Below are 15,006 nucleotides of genomic sequence, written 5' to 3'. Positions count from 1 at the left end.
AACATATCTATATAAGTATGTCCAGTAATAAGGAGATTAACGCGCCTAAATGGTTTAAGTATGCTTATGGCACAGCAGTAGAGTTTCATAAGAAAGACAGTAAGCTTGATGCTGAGGAGCGACTTGATCTATCGAGGAGATATGCGACTATCACGAAAGCGGAAGTAGCTGGTATAGTTACTGGGTTCACCGCAGGTTTTGGTGGGCCCTTCGCCTACCGTTATTATACAGCGAATACGTTGAAAGGCGTTAAATTACCAAGAACTTTCTTACTAGGTATTGTCTCCATGGTTTTAACAAGGACTTTGGCCGGCAAATACATGTACAACAAGGAGCTAAAGAAGTTAGATCCTACTGGTGAGTTAGCTTCGAAGTACGATGCTGAATCGAAAAAGCTGGCATCCAAAAGCCACGAGGGTGTCTTAGTCAAGGAGAAAGATAGTATTGAAAAGGAATACGAGGTGATGAAACTTCTCAAATACAGAGCTGCACCAAGATGGTCTATGTATTTCAGAAGCACTTACGAAAATCCCGAGAATCGCATGCCTGATCCAGCTCAGAAATTGGATGAATTTAAGAAATCTGGCAGGGCTCCATTTTCAAAGAAGGGTTGTGATAGGAATGAACGTGCCGGGGTAGAGAGCCGCTCTTAGAGATCAATAAATGTTACTCTATTTTATTTATAACACTGATCATTAAATAGACATATTCATTGTCAACGTAAGGGTGTGTAGAATTTTTATTCTCCAATTAAGAAAGAGTTTAAATATGTCACGTGAAATAAAAGTGTCAATGTGTTCGTATGTAGGTGATTTAAAAATTAAGGGCAGGGATACAGTAGCTCATCGCCCAAGTATATAAAAAGTGACGTTGATATATTACAACTCGTTCAATTTTATATTTCTGTCTCTTTGATAAACAAGTAATCATATAATGTCTACAGCACAGAATAATAGTAGAGCTCCTGGAGGCCCAGCATGGACGGATACGCCTGCTTTCCAAGAGTCATATAAGAAAGCTATCGAATTTTATAATAAGGATGAAGTTTTAGATGCTCGTGATAGGCTTGAGCTTTCGAAAAAGTATACATCTATTGCCCGTGCACAGTTCATCGGAGGTTGGACCGGGTTTAGTGCTGTATTTGTGACGCCCTTCGCATATCAATACTATAAAACTGGTGCTATTAGAGGAGTCAAAGTGCCTAGGAATTTTGTCTTGGGTCTTGTTGCCATGGTCTTCTCTACTCAAATATCAGGTAATATGATGTATCGTAAACAAATTAATGATTTAGATCCTACTGGTGAACTTACAGCAAGACTCGAGTCTGACTTAAACCATCCCAACGAATCAAATCAATACGGTGATGTGCAAGCAGAAGATGAGCTATTGTTAAAAGAGTCAAATGTTTCACATGAGCCCAAGTCTCGAATTCAGAAAGAATTTGAAATGATGAAACTACTGAATAATGGCTCTGCACCCAAGTGGGCTATGTATTTTTATGCGACTTATCAGAATCCTAGGAGACGGTTCCCCAATCCAGTAGAAAAGATGAAAGAATTGAAGGACATGCAAAATCAACCTTTAGCACCTTTCCTGAAACAAAGAGACCCATTCGGTTTGTTTAAGGATCAAAACAAACCAGCTGATAATGACAACACTTCCACAAGTCCTAATAATACCAAGCCAACTCCTGTACCAATGGTAAAACCTTCGGTACCATTGGAAGATCCTAAGTATGAAAAATCCTGGGGCACTATTCGTCAAAGTTCATCTGGTTCATCACAATCGGCTTGGGATAGAGTTAGAGGCGGTGATTACCAAAACTTGAATGGTACTGACTCGGACGACGAGTACGATCCATTTGAAGAAGTTAGTGAACCTCCTGAGTTAGATAAACCAACGAAAGATCAATTTAATAAATTGATAGAGCAGGAGAGAAATGGAGGATCTGGAGTTTTCTAATGACTTATAAGCACTTGAAGTTCATTGTATAGCTTTCCTCCTCTAAAAAAATCTGTTTACATTAAATCTTAATATTCTTTATTAACGCTATTCTATAATATATATCATTGTAATAAGAAAATTTTACTCATGGTCGTAAACCCCATTTAAATGACATTAAAATATAATATTAAAACATGAAAAGAAAATTCTAAATAGGTTATTAAAAATCGTCGAGGAGTTATTGCAATATTTTTAATAACAATAAATTTTCCAGGTTAGACAAGCATGTTGTCAAATCTCTTTTCCTCCTTCAACTTTAGTAATTGTTCAAGAACATTGTCCACAGTAACAGTTGCATTCTTACCTTGTTGTTCCATAACATCTCTGTTTCTAATGTTAACAGACTTTTCATTCATTTCAGTTTCACCGACAATGAAGATGAAATTGTATTTCAACATTTGACCATTTCTAACCTTCTTTTGCAAAGTGTTACCAGTCAAATCAACGTCAGCATAGAAACCAGCGTGGTGAAGCTTGTCACGAACCTCTTGGGCGTAATCTTGATACTTAACACCGACTGGGACTACCAAAACTTGACGTGGAGACAACCAGAAAGGCCACTTACCAGCGTAATGTTCGGTCAAGATAGCTGCCATTCTTTCAACAGAACCTAGAATAGCACGGTGAATCATAACTGGTCTCTCGTAACTTTCGCTTTCTTGAGTTTCCTTGGCCTTGAATTCAAGCTCAAATCTTTGTGGCAATTGGAAATCCAATTGAATAGTGGCACACTGGTGCCATCTTCTCAAAGCATCAGAAATCATAATATCGATCTTTGGACCATAGAAAGCACCATCACCTGGGTTTAGTTCCCAAGCACCACCCCATTTGACCAAAGCATTTTCTAGTTTCTTTTCAGCAGCGTTCCATGTTTCTAGTTCACCAACATACTTCTCTGGTCTAGTAGATAGTTCCATCTTGAATTCAAAACCGAAAACACCGTAAACAAACTTCAAGAAGTCGAAGATGTTTTCCATTTCTTGTTCGATTTGGTCTTGTCTACAGAAAATGTGAGCATCATCTTGTTGGAATCTTCTAACACGGGTCAAACCGGATAGAGCACCAGAGAATTCATTTCTGTGAATAACACCAAAATCAGCAACTCTCCATGGCAGCTCTCTATAAGAACGTTCTCTAGCCTTGAACATCAAACAGTGACCAGGACAGTTCATTGGCTTCAAACCGAAAGTTTCCTTCTCAACTTCGAATGTGAACATATTTTCCTTGTAGTTGGCCCAGTGACCAGAAGTTTCCCACAGCTTGGAATTGTACATGTTTGGAGTGATGACTTCTTCATAACCTCTCTTACGGTATTCACCTCTCAAAAGGTCAACCAAAGTGTTATATATTCTGGTACCGTGAGGCAACCAGAAACAAGAACCTGGAGACATCTCGTTGAACAAAAACAATTCTTGCTCTCTACCGATCTTTCTGTGGTCTCTCATGGAGGCTTCAGCCAAGAATTTCAAATGGGCATCCATCAACTTCTTATCAGGGAAGGAGATACCGTAGATTCTTTGTAGGGATTCGTTGTTCGAGTCACCCAAGAAGTATGAAGCGGAGTTCTTCAAGATCTTGAAGGCCTTAATACGTCCAGTATGTGGAATATGTGGACCCATACACAAATCGATCAATTTACCACACTTGTAAACAGTGGTAGCGCCTCCATCTGGGACCTTAGTCTGGACCAAGTAGGTCTTGAACTTGGAGTAGTGGAACATCTTCAACAAATCTTCCTTGCTCATGACTAATCTTTCGAATTTCTGCTTCTCCTTAATGACATTCTTAGCAACACCTTCCAAGTTTGGGAAATCAGCTTGGGAGACGGTTCTTTCCTCGACTTCCTTTGGATCCTTCAAAGAGTCTCTGATGGCCATATCGTAGAAGAAACCATCATCAGTTGGAGGACCGAAACAGATGTGAGCACCCATGTGACATTCACAAGATTCACCCAAGACGTGGGCAGAAGAGTGCCAGAAGACCTTCTTACCTTCATCACTTTCGAAGTCCAAAAGCTCCAACTTGATTTCCTCATTCTCAGAACCTTCAAATGGTCTTTCCAAATCCCACAGATTACCATTAACCTTAGCAATGACAAGTCTGTCAGCCAAGGACTTGGCAATACCCTTAGCGATATCCATTGGAGTAGTTTCCCAGGCAGTGGCCTCCTTTTGAGCACCATCCTTCAAGACAATCTTCAATGGAACACGAGGCATCGAGGCAACCTTCTCTTCGTATTCCTTCTGCAATCTCTGGAACATTTCATCTCTCTCCTTGATAAAAGCTGGCTCAGGATCCAGGTACAAAGAGGGCTTGTTACCACCCTTCTTCTGCTTCTTGTCCTTGACGGTCATATCCTTGACCTTTTCTGCAACAGCGTCAGCACTCATGATCTCTGACCAATTATGTGTTCTTTCGTTTGTCTGTTTCTTAGGCTCAATGTAGCTCTCTTCAAAGACAGTACTTAAATATGAATTTAGAGATCAATTGATAATGCCGCAAACCTTGAATTATGCCAATGCATTTGCTTGACACGTAGTTCAGTTAGCCCATCTTCGACGATTTTGCAAAAAATTTTTTTTTCCACTTCCATCACACCCAATTCGTGAATAAGTATAATACACGTGACACTAGGTATGGCACCCAATGGCTATATGCTAGTAAACGTTATATTCCGGTTGCACTTGCCTTTCTATTATCAATACATATGTCCAATATGATCCTGGTATCTAATATAGATGGAGGTAGTCACACATTGACTTCAATTGAGGCTTTTCAGTTACTTTTAGTGATAAAAATTATAGGCTATTTGATATATCCTTGTACTGGCTACATGGAACTGCCTTCTTTTTTATCTTGAAGTATTCATGTCGTAGATATCCATTACTTGATTGCATATTTCTTCTATGGTGCTTGTATTGCTCCCAATTGCGTTCAGTAAGTTTTTCTTTGCAGTCTCTGGTAGCGATTGAATCATGTCAGTTTCTGGGATGAGTCCCGGGGCAATTGTATGGCAGAATATGCCCAGAGGTTCAACCTCCTTAGCGTATACCTCAGTAAACCGAGATAGTGCAGCCTTGGAGGCAGAATAGACCGCGGTGCCGGGCAGTAAAATGTCTCCCTGCTGACTTGTGGCGCCTAGTATAGAGCTGATATTCACAATATCGACTCTCTTGCTATCTCTTCTCTTTTTCAACTGTCTCTTTGAAACATAGTTACAGAGTCCTACTGGGCTCATGAAGTTTACGTTCATAATAGTCGATATATGTTTCTGGCTTGTTCTCAACGTCAGACTCTCTTGTGTGATCCCTGCACAATTCACCAACATCCGCAACCTATAACGGTCTCCACGATACTCCAATGCTTCTGCCAGAGTCCTTTTCCGTTTCTGAGGCTCAATGCTAGCCTTGTAATCTATAGTCATAACCTCTTCGGAAAAGTCCTGGCTCCATCTGGACAGATCAAGGGCTATTGAACGATGTTGCTGCTGTCCAACCGTCAATAATTCCTCCGGTTTGACTCTCTTCTCGATGCTTTCTATAGAAGATCCAATTGCGATACAACTTACGCCCCTTAGGACAAGATTTCTCGTTATAGCCTTGCCGAGTCCCCTAGTTGCTCCTGTTATAATTGCAAAGGGAAATTCCGACATTGAGTTTAATAACTGCCCTTATTAATCTAGATTATCCTTTAGCAAATTGAACAGAACTCAAAAGCATGCATCTGACTTTTTAGAACTCTCTTTATCAACATTTGAGCCCTAAGTAGATCATAATAATAATAAAAAAAAGCCATATACACAACGAAATAACCATTTAATTTATAAATATCTAAAATACGTAAACGAGAAAGAAAGATATACAACTATATATAGCGGTAAATTGTAATAGTCCAGTTGTTTTATCATATGATAGAGAAAGGAATGGGGATAGTGAAGAGAAAAATTACAATCAATCAGATGATGAAGGAACATTATAATAATCATGATGAGAGAATGAAAAATAATAAAATAAAACAAAAAAATGCAATCATAGTTTGATGATTAAAAGTTATTTGCTTCATTACTATGAATAAAATTTATGGTTCTAGATGAATGAAAATACAAAATCCATTAATGTCTTTCTTGGCGAACAATAAGAACAACCAGAAGAGACCAAGAACAGACAAGCTGGTATTAAGTTTCAAGTCAAACATCGTAAAATGAACCACGTAAGTTAAGAAGGCAAATAGTATTCATATAAATGCAAAGTCTTTTTTTTTATCTCATAACAAAGTATAATAACACTGAAAATGTGTTTTTCATCTTCTTACCCACACTATCATATCTTGCAAAAACAATTACTTGGAAATATCATATTAGATCCAAAAAAGGATAATCTGCTTTCTTACCCTTTCCCCGCAGTATTAGTAAAAATTTATTAAATTGGTTAATTTTGTTTTGTATGAAGGATATAGTTCATTGCAACATCATATTTTCAAGTGACGGGTTCTATTCTGCTCAATAGAAACCATTGGAGGACTTGGTGTTATAATCATAACCCGTGTAGCCGTATTGCTGGGAACTTGGTTGCTGCTGTTGCTGCTGTTGTTGTTGTTGTGGAGCTTGTTGCTGTTGTTGCTGCTGTTGGTACTGGTAGTATTGCTGCAATTGAATTTGTTGTGGAGTCAATTGAGGCTGGGTTTGGTCAGCAGCTTGTTGCTCAGAGTGAGAATCGTTACGTTGAACGCCCTTAGCTTGAGGATCAGCTTGGCCTTGTTGATTGTATTGGTTACCATAGTAGTTTTGACCAGTAGTCTTGTTGGTTTGGTATGGATATTGGTTAGCAGCAACACCGTATTGTGGTTGACCGTATGGATATTGTTGGTAGAAGTGAGCATAGTATGGCATGAATGAACCAGCACCGTATGGTTGTTGTTGTTGAGTTTGGGATTGTTGTTGAGCATGTGGAGCTACTGGTGACTGGGCAGTCTGGGTAGTAGCAGCAGCAGTGTTCAAATCAACACCAGCGGATACTGGAGTACCAGCATTCATGTAACCTTGCTGCATAGAGAATTGTGCATTGACCATGGCTGGGTGACCAGCCATTGGTGTTGGCTGTTGGTATTGTTGACCGTATGCGTAACCTTGCATGTCGTACATACCTGGGTAAGTGTAACCTGGAAATTGGTTTTGGTACATGTAGTATTGTTGAGCCTGAGCTTGAGCTTGAGCTTGAGCTTGAGCTTGGGCTTGAGCATCTAGCTGTTGACCTCCAGCAACTTGTTGTGGTTGCTGTTGTTGTGGTTGTTGTTGTTGTTGTTGCTGTGGTTGCTGCTGTTGGACAGGTTGCTGTGGTTGCTGTGGTTGCTGCTGTGGGACTTCATGTTGTTGTTGTTGTTGTTGTTGTTGTTGTTGTTGTTGTTGTTGATGTTGTTGTTGTTGCTCAGCAACGTTTTGTTCAGCAGAATCAGTTGGAGCAGCAACTGGAGTGGCTTGTTGTTCTTGTGGTTGTTCTTGTTCTTGTGATTGTTCTTTTTCTTGTTCTTGTTCCTGTGGTTGTTCTTGTTCTTGTTCTTGTGGTTGTTCCTGTTCCTTTGATTGTTCTTGTTCTGGGCTCGAGTCCTTCTTCTCTTCACCCTTCTCAATGCTTTCGACCTCCTTCTTTAAGTCGTCTACATTTTCAAGCGCATTATCAGAAGCTTCTGGAGATTCCTCTTGTTGTTGTTCTTGCTGTTCTTGCTGTTCTTGTTGTTGTTCCTCATGCTTAGGTTCGTCGTCCTTCTTCTTCTGAACCGGCTTAGGTTTAGGTTTAGGCGTGGCAATAGCAGCCCATGACATCTTCTTTCTCTCTTCTGGAGTGTGTGTAGAACTTAGCTTGTTGGCCTGTAGCTCTTCCTTCGTAACAACAGGCACCTTCTTAGCAGCAGTTCCACTTACCGTAGCACTAGCAGCAGCAGCACTAGCCGCAGCACTAGCAGCTCCAGCAGCTACACCAATATTACTTGTGGCGTTATTGTTACTAGATGAAGTAGTGCTTGGGCTAGCGTTAGAGTTAGGAGTAGCATTACTGGCACTAGCATTACTAAACCTTGGGTTCTTCTTATTATACCTATGTACCGCACTGCTATTACTACCACTACTAGCAACATTCGCACCATGTCCAGAACTATAGCGCGCGCTATGAGAGGCAGTCGCCTCCTGGCTGTGTCTCTCTCTCCTAGGCTTCTTCACCTCATCCCACTTGGTGACCTTCCCTGTTGTAATCTTCTCAACTATAATCTCTAACTCAGTGTCCTTCTCCTCCTGGACTAACTCCTGCAGATCCTCTCTCTTCCAATCCGGAAACAACTCAATTAGCGTCTCCACTTTCTGTTGTACAGACATTATATATTTAAGTTTTTTTTTTTTTTGGTTAGGTTAGAAATGAATTCAAGGTTCTTTTATAATCTCTTGTATTTGGTTTTTTGTTTGGCAATTTTTTTTAAATGAAAAAAAGACTCTATTCCTTCCCAATCTTCTTGTTTTTTTTTGATTATTTTCCTTTATTTTCTTCAAAAACTTCTTCTCCTTTATAAAAGTTCTTATTCAGATAGAAAGTTTTCTCAAAACAAAAAATATATTCAAAAATTACAATAGGTTTTCTTTCTTTTAATTCTACTTGTCCAATTAAAGAATTTTACAAGAAGAAATTAGCAAAATCTATAACAAATACTTTTCCCATTTAAATTTTCACTTTCAAATAAAAAAAAAAACATAAAAAAATTCTTTCGCTGTGGGAAGGAAAAAAAAAAATAAAAAGAAGGAAGGAAGTGGTGAAGTCATGATATACGATACACCACATCGTAATATGTGATATATGACACAGTACCGTGTGTATCAATACATACGATATTGAAGCGTGATCGTATATAATATCACACGAGATCGTATCGTACGTACACTCATGTGATATGTACATATATACGTAGCATCATGTGATGTATAAACATACACGGGTTGTAACGTGATATGTACATTTATACGTTATAACATGCGACTGTATCACGTGACTGTATCACGTGATATATATATATATATATATATCTATAACATAATATATTTATATGATGATGATAAAGGAAATACCTCTATGAAAGTGGAAGAGAGAGAGAGAGAGAGGTGTAATACAACTTGATATCTCTTATTCAATTATTTATTTACATGTATGAAGAAAACTCTTACAACTATTTCGGGTCTGAGTCTTGCAGTTTGCCTCCTTGCTCAAATGGAGCCTCCTTACGGGCCTCGTCGAGCGCCGGCTTGATACCTTGCTTCACCAGTGCAGCATTGACACACTCTGTGTACGCATACCACTGCTTCGTACACTCGTTCTCTATAGACTTCCCCTTCAAAAACTTCTCCATATACCACTCATTGAAACAGTTGTCATACTCTTTCTTCAGCTCTGTACACTCAGGAGCAAAACTCTGCGACATAATGTTACCCATCTATTTCCTTAATTTCTTAATACCCTTTTTATTTACCTTTTTTTATATCTATAATATACAACTTGTAAACACTTTTACTCCACTTCTTATTTCGTTGAGAAGTGGATCACCGTCCCAGGCACCGGGACGTTGTCCTTCGCAGGCGAACTCGACGGCTCGTCGCCACGCACATGACCCGCACCTCCACGCTCCGGCGACGGCATCGCACTAGAACTCGACCCATACCGTTCCTGTATCAGCAACGACACCTTCCGCTTCTTTAACCGCTGCACACTGTCGTCCTCATCACGAAGCCTCGTCGTGCCCTCGTCGTGGTCGTCTTCTTCTTCTTCACTACCATTATCGAGGTCACGTGTAGTATTACTTTTACTTCTACTCAAGGCCCTGCCCTCTGCTCCCGGAGTGTTTCCATCATCAAATATGGTTGCATGATGTGGTTCTTGTTGTTGTTGTTGTTGTTGTTGTGGGAGTGGAGGTGGCTGGAGTGTGTCTAGGTCTACTGTGCCGCTGTGGCGGCACAGTGTCCCCAGCCACTGGCACGAGTCCATGATCTCGTCGCACACCGCACCATACTCCATCACCTTCGGTATGATCTCCTTCGTTATCACCCCGAAACAATGGCCCAGGTTGCCATCTATCTTCTGCAACTCCAGCGTGATCTCCTGGTCCAGCCTCTGCAACTCGTTGTCCATGTCCCCGCAATTCAGATGATCCGTTTTATGGGTGTATAGCACTTGAATGTCCAATTGCAAGCAGATGTTATCTAATAGCGTCTACTAAAGTCAGCGTTGTCGTTGTCGTTGGTTATCGTGTCGATGTCTTGTTGACTGTCTATGTCTTCATTTCGGTCTTAAAGACGAAGAAAAAAAAAAAATCGATGAGGGGGCTTTAATTAATGAAATTATATTATATTATATTATATACAACTAACACTAACACTAACACTAATACTAATACTAACAACATAACATAACATAACATAACATAACATAACATAAAATAACATAACATAACATAACATAACAAGATGAGGTTTAGGAAACCTGAGAACTATTTCTTTATTGTGCCCTGGGTGGCATTTATTCCGTGGTATGGTATGCTAATTGCGATGCTGGTTTGCTGGGCTGCTCAGGGGCACCCTATCTACTGGTTTATGCACACAGAACAATTCCCAGTGTATATCTCGGACATCGGTGCCACGAATCTACGTCCTTTGTTCATTTCCTGTGCTGGGTGGCAGGGACTCGGCTATGTGATATCGGTGGCTTGTGAGTACTTCCAGCGTGCTGGAAGGTGGCCGTTCAGGATTCCAGGAAGCGGGTCTTCCAAGGCTGCTGAGCAGCACTACAACGAGATTTCCTCGTACACTGAACGTATTCTGAACTCAAAGCTATACATGCCCCCTTACTTCATCAAGCATGAGCGTAACTTGATATTTGCAAGTTTCATACTGGGCTGCATCGGTGAGATTGCACTATTGATGTGCTCTATATTCTCTACAGCAAAATACCATCATGTCCACATCGCTATGGTGTGCATTTTCTGTATTTTCATGCTGCTCTCCATAGTGTGTCTCACGGCGGAATATTTCTCCATGGGGAGACACTACGCCGCTATCCACCCGCTGGCTGCTTCAAAGCCCAACTATGATCCCCAACACCCTACAGCTATAGATTCGTTGCCTAACTCCAAATGGACCGGCTATGTCTGGAATAAATTCACCATTAGCGCCACATTGAAAACGATATGGTGTATTCTTGCCATCATATGGGCTATTTGCTTCGGTGCAATCCATGATAACTCCAGAAGTGCTTGTTTCGAGTGGCTGCTGGCATTCTGGTTTGGTGTAATATTTATGATTATCTCCGCTGATTTCTACATCGGAGGCCTTTACAAAAAATCTAAATACTTCCACCAGATCGAATCCTTCGCCGGCTATTACAAGTATGATAGGATCGCAGGTGTCAATAATGAACTTTGGTCTTCTTCAACTTCCACTAGAGCTGAGGAAAAGGACAGACCAGAAACATTAGCGTCCTCTTAAAATGAAGGTAGAAGTTTTATTCAAAAAAAACAAAAAAACAAATAGAGGGAGAAATAAAAATTACCTCTATATAAGGAAGCTATATTGCAATCCTTTCAATATTTATACCCCACTAGTGCACCGCCATAATATTTTATTTTTAATATTCTAATGTTTTAATTCAATCACAATCGGCATTTCTATTCTTATCGAGATATTTGATTAGTTCTTTAACCATAACATTATTTTAATATTCTACATATTTTTTTATTATTCATTTTATATTTTCTTTAATTATTTAAAAATTCGTAATAATATTACAACATATCTTCAAAATATCTCTTGAAAATAACTTTCCCTTTTTGCTGATTCGGCCCTGTAAGTGCCATCCGGCCATTGTCCTTTCCTTAATGTATTACTAGGAGGAGTTTGTGCGCCATAACCATGCAATTTTTTAGCTTCTGATAACGGTATTAGTCGCATTGGTACTGAACCAGCATTATTTTCCATAATACGTGGGATTATTGGAGCAGAGATAGCAATATTAGTTTTCTGCTCATTATCTTTAGGTCGATTGCTCTTACCCACATTTTCTTTCCTAATACTCATCTTATATTTCTGGTAGCGTATTGCTGCAGACTTTCCTAGTAAAAATCGATCCAAAAATTTAGTCTGTATATGGCTATCGTTTTGGGATTCAACTAAATGAGGAACGATTTTGTCGATGTCATTTTTGGACTCGTCATCTATATATGGTAGTATTTCTGGAGAGCCCCTCACTGGATAGTTGGAAATTGGTTTTGTTACGAATACCGCATTCTTTATATCAAATTCTTTCATAATTTTCTCAAGTATATCCTTTTCTTCTTGTACCTGTTTTTCAAGTTTATTGATATGAATGTTAGTTTCTTGCAATTCTTGATCACATTGCTCAACCTTTCCCTCAAGTTCTGCTACAGCATTCTTTCTCTTATTCATATCGGTTTTAAGAAGGGTACATTCATCAAGTTGATACCTAAGAGAGTTTTCTGACGAAGTATATTCTGATAACTGAAGACTTTCCCTCATCGACTGGTATTTAATTTTTAAGTCTTTTAATTGATTTTTATTTCTCAAGTTTTCTTTATGATAACCATCCCTGAGTATTTGAATTTCAGTCGCTTCCACGAAATAATCTTCTAGTCTTTGTTGGTTGGTCTTTAGTAAATAATCCAGCTTTAAAGTCTCATCTTGTAAATGATTTTGTAGTTCTTCCAATTCTCTGTTGTAACTGTTTTCAAGTTGACCAATGCTCTCCCTTTTGGAAATCGAAAGGCACTCTTGGGTTTCTTGGAGATTGAGTAAAATACCCACATTTTTATCTCCAGGATATTCCCAACTCTGTACAAATTTATTTTGAGTCTCTAAAATATGTAACTGGTTATTCAATTCTTTTTCATTTTCTTGAATTATATCTTTCCTTAGTATTTCTATCTTATTCAGTTCCTTCTCTAAAAATTCCCTTGTACTTTTCCTTTGTTTATCTAGTTGCAGCTGTGTATAAGAACACGATTCATCAGCTAAAGAACCTTTACCATTAAGGGCTGTTTCATAAACGTAGTTTTCTCTTCTTTTCTGTTTGGACTTGTTACTCGCAACTAAAGATTCTCTCCTAGTATCTGTTGATTTTGGGCATATATTCTTTTCTACTGAGTTGAATCTAGCTTGTTTATTCCTTAGTGTCATCGGGATATGAATATATTCATGCCTAAGTACCTGTTCTTGTCGGTGTTCAACTCCAGAACGGTCAAATATAATAGGTGGAAAACCTTGCCCAGAATCAGCTACATAACTAGTTGTCTGAGTTATGTGAGCGGCTATCGGCTGAATGTTAATATTATTTTTGTCACTAAGTAAATGTCTAGAAATATCTTCGCGTGCCTGGGCTTTAGCAGCTTTTAGCAGATTGTTTGCCTCAATTATTGTTGATTCATGGATATTATCATATTCAGTTGCTCGAGATGATTTTCTAATATGGGAGGATAGATATGTGCTTGAATTAGCAGAGTAATCACTGTAGGCAGACTCTCGATTGCCGATGTCATCATGGGAATAGAAGTGTTCCAAAGTAGATCTACTCATCGCAACTCTGGCAGCTGCGATTTCCAAACTCTGGTCCGAACACTGTGATAGTCTATTACTATTCACACCCTGTCTGGAATGACTACTATTCCTTTTAGGTTGATTCTGGGTGGCATAAGAGCTGCCTATCCTGCCTCTACCCCTGAGGTACATTTCGGAGTTGGTTAGTTTAGTATTTCAGCTAGAAATAACAATTTATTTCTTTATTTTAACAACCAAACTTGAAAAGACACTTAGCATAAACATGTTCCGACCAGAATTCATCTTATTTTACTAAAATAAATCAGTATGGGTATATTATTAACTCAGAATTATATCCCCATGATTAGGGAGTAGAGTTATTTCGAATAGATCGAATTTTGATGAACAACACCAACAACTGATAAATTCGATTTTAATTTAATAGCGTGTCCAAAAAGAGCAAAAATAAGGTCATTCCTAAACTCTCGTTAATAATATCACTTCTTTTTGCAAAGTTAGCTAAATCATGGAAGTTAGCCAAGGAAAGGGGTTCATTATAGATTATAACTACCAAGCAGATTCCTAGTAGTTACTTTCTCAAATTAATAAAGGCCTAAATAAATTGACCTCTTATACGACGAGCTAACTGCATATCTTTCTTCATAATGGTAATTCTTTTAGCATGTAGAGCTAGCAGATTTGTGTGTTCCAGTAAACCCACCAGATAGGCTTCACTGGCTTCTTGCAAGGCCAATATAGCCATAGATTGCCATCGTAGATCCTGTGACGCATCGGAAAACTCTTCCGTGACTTCTTTCACTAGTTTAGCAAAAGGTATTTTTTGGATCAACAACGCTGTCGATCGCTGATACTTTTCAATTTCGTATAGTGCCAATTTACTGGGGCTGATTTTCCTCTTTAAATCCATAGTTTTCCCCACTTTCACTCTGTGTCCTTTCTTCTTCTTTTTATCTCTTACATAATTATCCAAAGAGTATGTCATCCTTACCTCTTCTGGATTCTCTATATTATTTTCTACTTCAGGTAGTCCGAAGCTATCATTACCATTAAATCTTGATTCAGAGGTATGCCTACTGGTATCCTGGTGAACGCGATGAGCAGAACTATCAGTTGGCTTAACCTTCTGATTCTGTTTAACTGAACTGACATATCTCTTCTTGTCTTCTGATCGGTGTAAAAGTAGTCTACGCTGTTTTGTCTTCTGTATTAAACGTAGTGCCTTATTATTTATTTCTGAATCACCAATATTGAGATCGTTTCTTATACCAGAACCTGCAAGAGCCCTTGGAGGTGCCCAACCATCTCTATCTAATTGCCGTTGCCTCAATGACATTCTTATTATTTGTACAGTGCTATTACAATATTGTATTCAGGTTCATTGCAAATGAATTAGATTAATAATAAATATC

At 38.9% G+C, this 15,006-nt stretch overlaps 10 protein-coding genes across 10 annotated transcripts; 3 read left to right on the top strand and 7 right to left on the bottom strand.

Moving 5' to 3' along the window:
- Nucleotides 1–17: 17 nt before the first annotated feature.
- Nucleotides 18–653, top strand: RNJ42_00636 (PUP1 family protein; the record flags this gene model as incomplete). Its single annotated transcript, XM_071050806.1, has 1 exon — nucleotides 18–653. One exon carries the CDS (start codon nucleotides 18–20, stop codon nucleotides 651–653), a length of 636 nt encoding a protein of 211 aa, XP_070908291.1.
- Nucleotides 654–933: 280 nt separating this feature from the next.
- RCI37 (Rci37p) lies at nucleotides 934–1,962 on the top strand (the record flags this gene model as incomplete). Its single annotated transcript, XM_071050805.1, has 1 exon — nucleotides 934–1,962. One exon carries the CDS (start codon nucleotides 934–936, stop codon nucleotides 1,960–1,962), a length of 1,029 nt encoding a protein of 342 aa, XP_070908290.1.
- Nucleotides 1,963–2,219: 257 nt separating this feature from the next.
- On the bottom strand, nucleotides 2,220–4,394 carry THS1 (threonine--tRNA ligase THS1; the record flags this gene model as incomplete). The annotated part of the gene is made up of 1 exon (XM_071050804.1): nucleotides 2,220–4,394. One exon carries the CDS (start codon nucleotides 4,392–4,394, stop codon nucleotides 2,220–2,222), a length of 2,175 nt encoding a protein of 724 aa, XP_070908289.1.
- Nucleotides 4,395–4,855: 461 nt separating this feature from the next.
- OAR1 (3-oxoacyl-[acyl-carrier-protein] reductase (NADPH)) lies at nucleotides 4,856–5,656 on the bottom strand (the record flags this gene model as incomplete). Its single annotated transcript, XM_071050803.1, has 1 exon — nucleotides 4,856–5,656. The coding sequence occupies one exon, from the start codon at nucleotides 5,654–5,656 to the stop codon at nucleotides 4,856–4,858; it is 801 nt and encodes a 266-aa protein (XP_070908288.1).
- Nucleotides 5,657–6,502: 846 nt separating this feature from the next.
- On the bottom strand, nucleotides 6,503–8,368 carry DEF1 (DNA damage-responsive RNA polymerase-degradation factor DEF1; the record flags this gene model as incomplete). The annotated part of the gene is made up of 1 exon (XM_071050802.1): nucleotides 6,503–8,368. One exon carries the CDS (start codon nucleotides 8,366–8,368, stop codon nucleotides 6,503–6,505), a length of 1,866 nt encoding a protein of 621 aa, XP_070908287.1.
- Nucleotides 8,369–9,207: 839 nt separating this feature from the next.
- On the bottom strand, nucleotides 9,208–9,471 carry MDM35 (Mdm35p; the record flags this gene model as incomplete). The annotated part of the gene is made up of 1 exon (XM_071050801.1): nucleotides 9,208–9,471. The coding sequence occupies one exon, from the start codon at nucleotides 9,469–9,471 to the stop codon at nucleotides 9,208–9,210; it is 264 nt and encodes an 87-aa protein (XP_070908286.1).
- Nucleotides 9,472–9,557: 86 nt separating this feature from the next.
- ASK1 (Ask1p) lies at nucleotides 9,558–10,163 on the bottom strand (the record flags this gene model as incomplete). The annotated part of the gene is made up of 1 exon (XM_071050800.1): nucleotides 9,558–10,163. One exon carries the CDS (start codon nucleotides 10,161–10,163, stop codon nucleotides 9,558–9,560), a length of 606 nt encoding a protein of 201 aa, XP_070908285.1.
- A 335-nt stretch (nucleotides 10,164–10,498) lies between these two features.
- Nucleotides 10,499–11,515, top strand: SFK1 (Sfk1p; the record flags this gene model as incomplete). The annotated part of the gene is made up of 1 exon (XM_071050799.1): nucleotides 10,499–11,515. The coding sequence occupies one exon, from the start codon at nucleotides 10,499–10,501 to the stop codon at nucleotides 11,513–11,515; it is 1,017 nt and encodes a 338-aa protein (XP_070908284.1).
- Nucleotides 11,516–11,824: 309 nt separating this feature from the next.
- RNJ42_00628 (uncharacterized protein) lies at nucleotides 11,825–13,768 on the bottom strand (the record flags this gene model as incomplete). The annotated part of the gene is made up of 1 exon (XM_071050798.1): nucleotides 11,825–13,768. The coding sequence occupies one exon, from the start codon at nucleotides 13,766–13,768 to the stop codon at nucleotides 11,825–11,827; it is 1,944 nt and encodes a 647-aa protein (XP_070908283.1).
- Nucleotides 13,769–14,189: 421 nt separating this feature from the next.
- On the bottom strand, nucleotides 14,190–14,930 carry CSE4 (centromeric DNA-binding histone H3-like protein CSE4; the record flags this gene model as incomplete). Its single annotated transcript, XM_071050797.1, has 1 exon — nucleotides 14,190–14,930. The coding sequence occupies one exon, from the start codon at nucleotides 14,928–14,930 to the stop codon at nucleotides 14,190–14,192; it is 741 nt and encodes a 246-aa protein (XP_070908282.1).
- Nucleotides 14,931–15,006: the final 76 nt, after the last annotated feature.

Source organism: Nakaseomyces bracarensis (genome assembly GCF_045282275.1).
Source record: "Nakaseomyces bracarensis strain CBM3 chromosome Unknown Scaff4_0, whole genome shotgun sequence".
Taxonomy (NCBI): domain Eukaryota; kingdom Fungi; phylum Ascomycota; class Saccharomycetes; order Saccharomycetales; family Saccharomycetaceae; genus Nakaseomyces; species Nakaseomyces bracarensis.
This window is presented reverse-complemented; position numbering and strand designations above follow the sequence as displayed.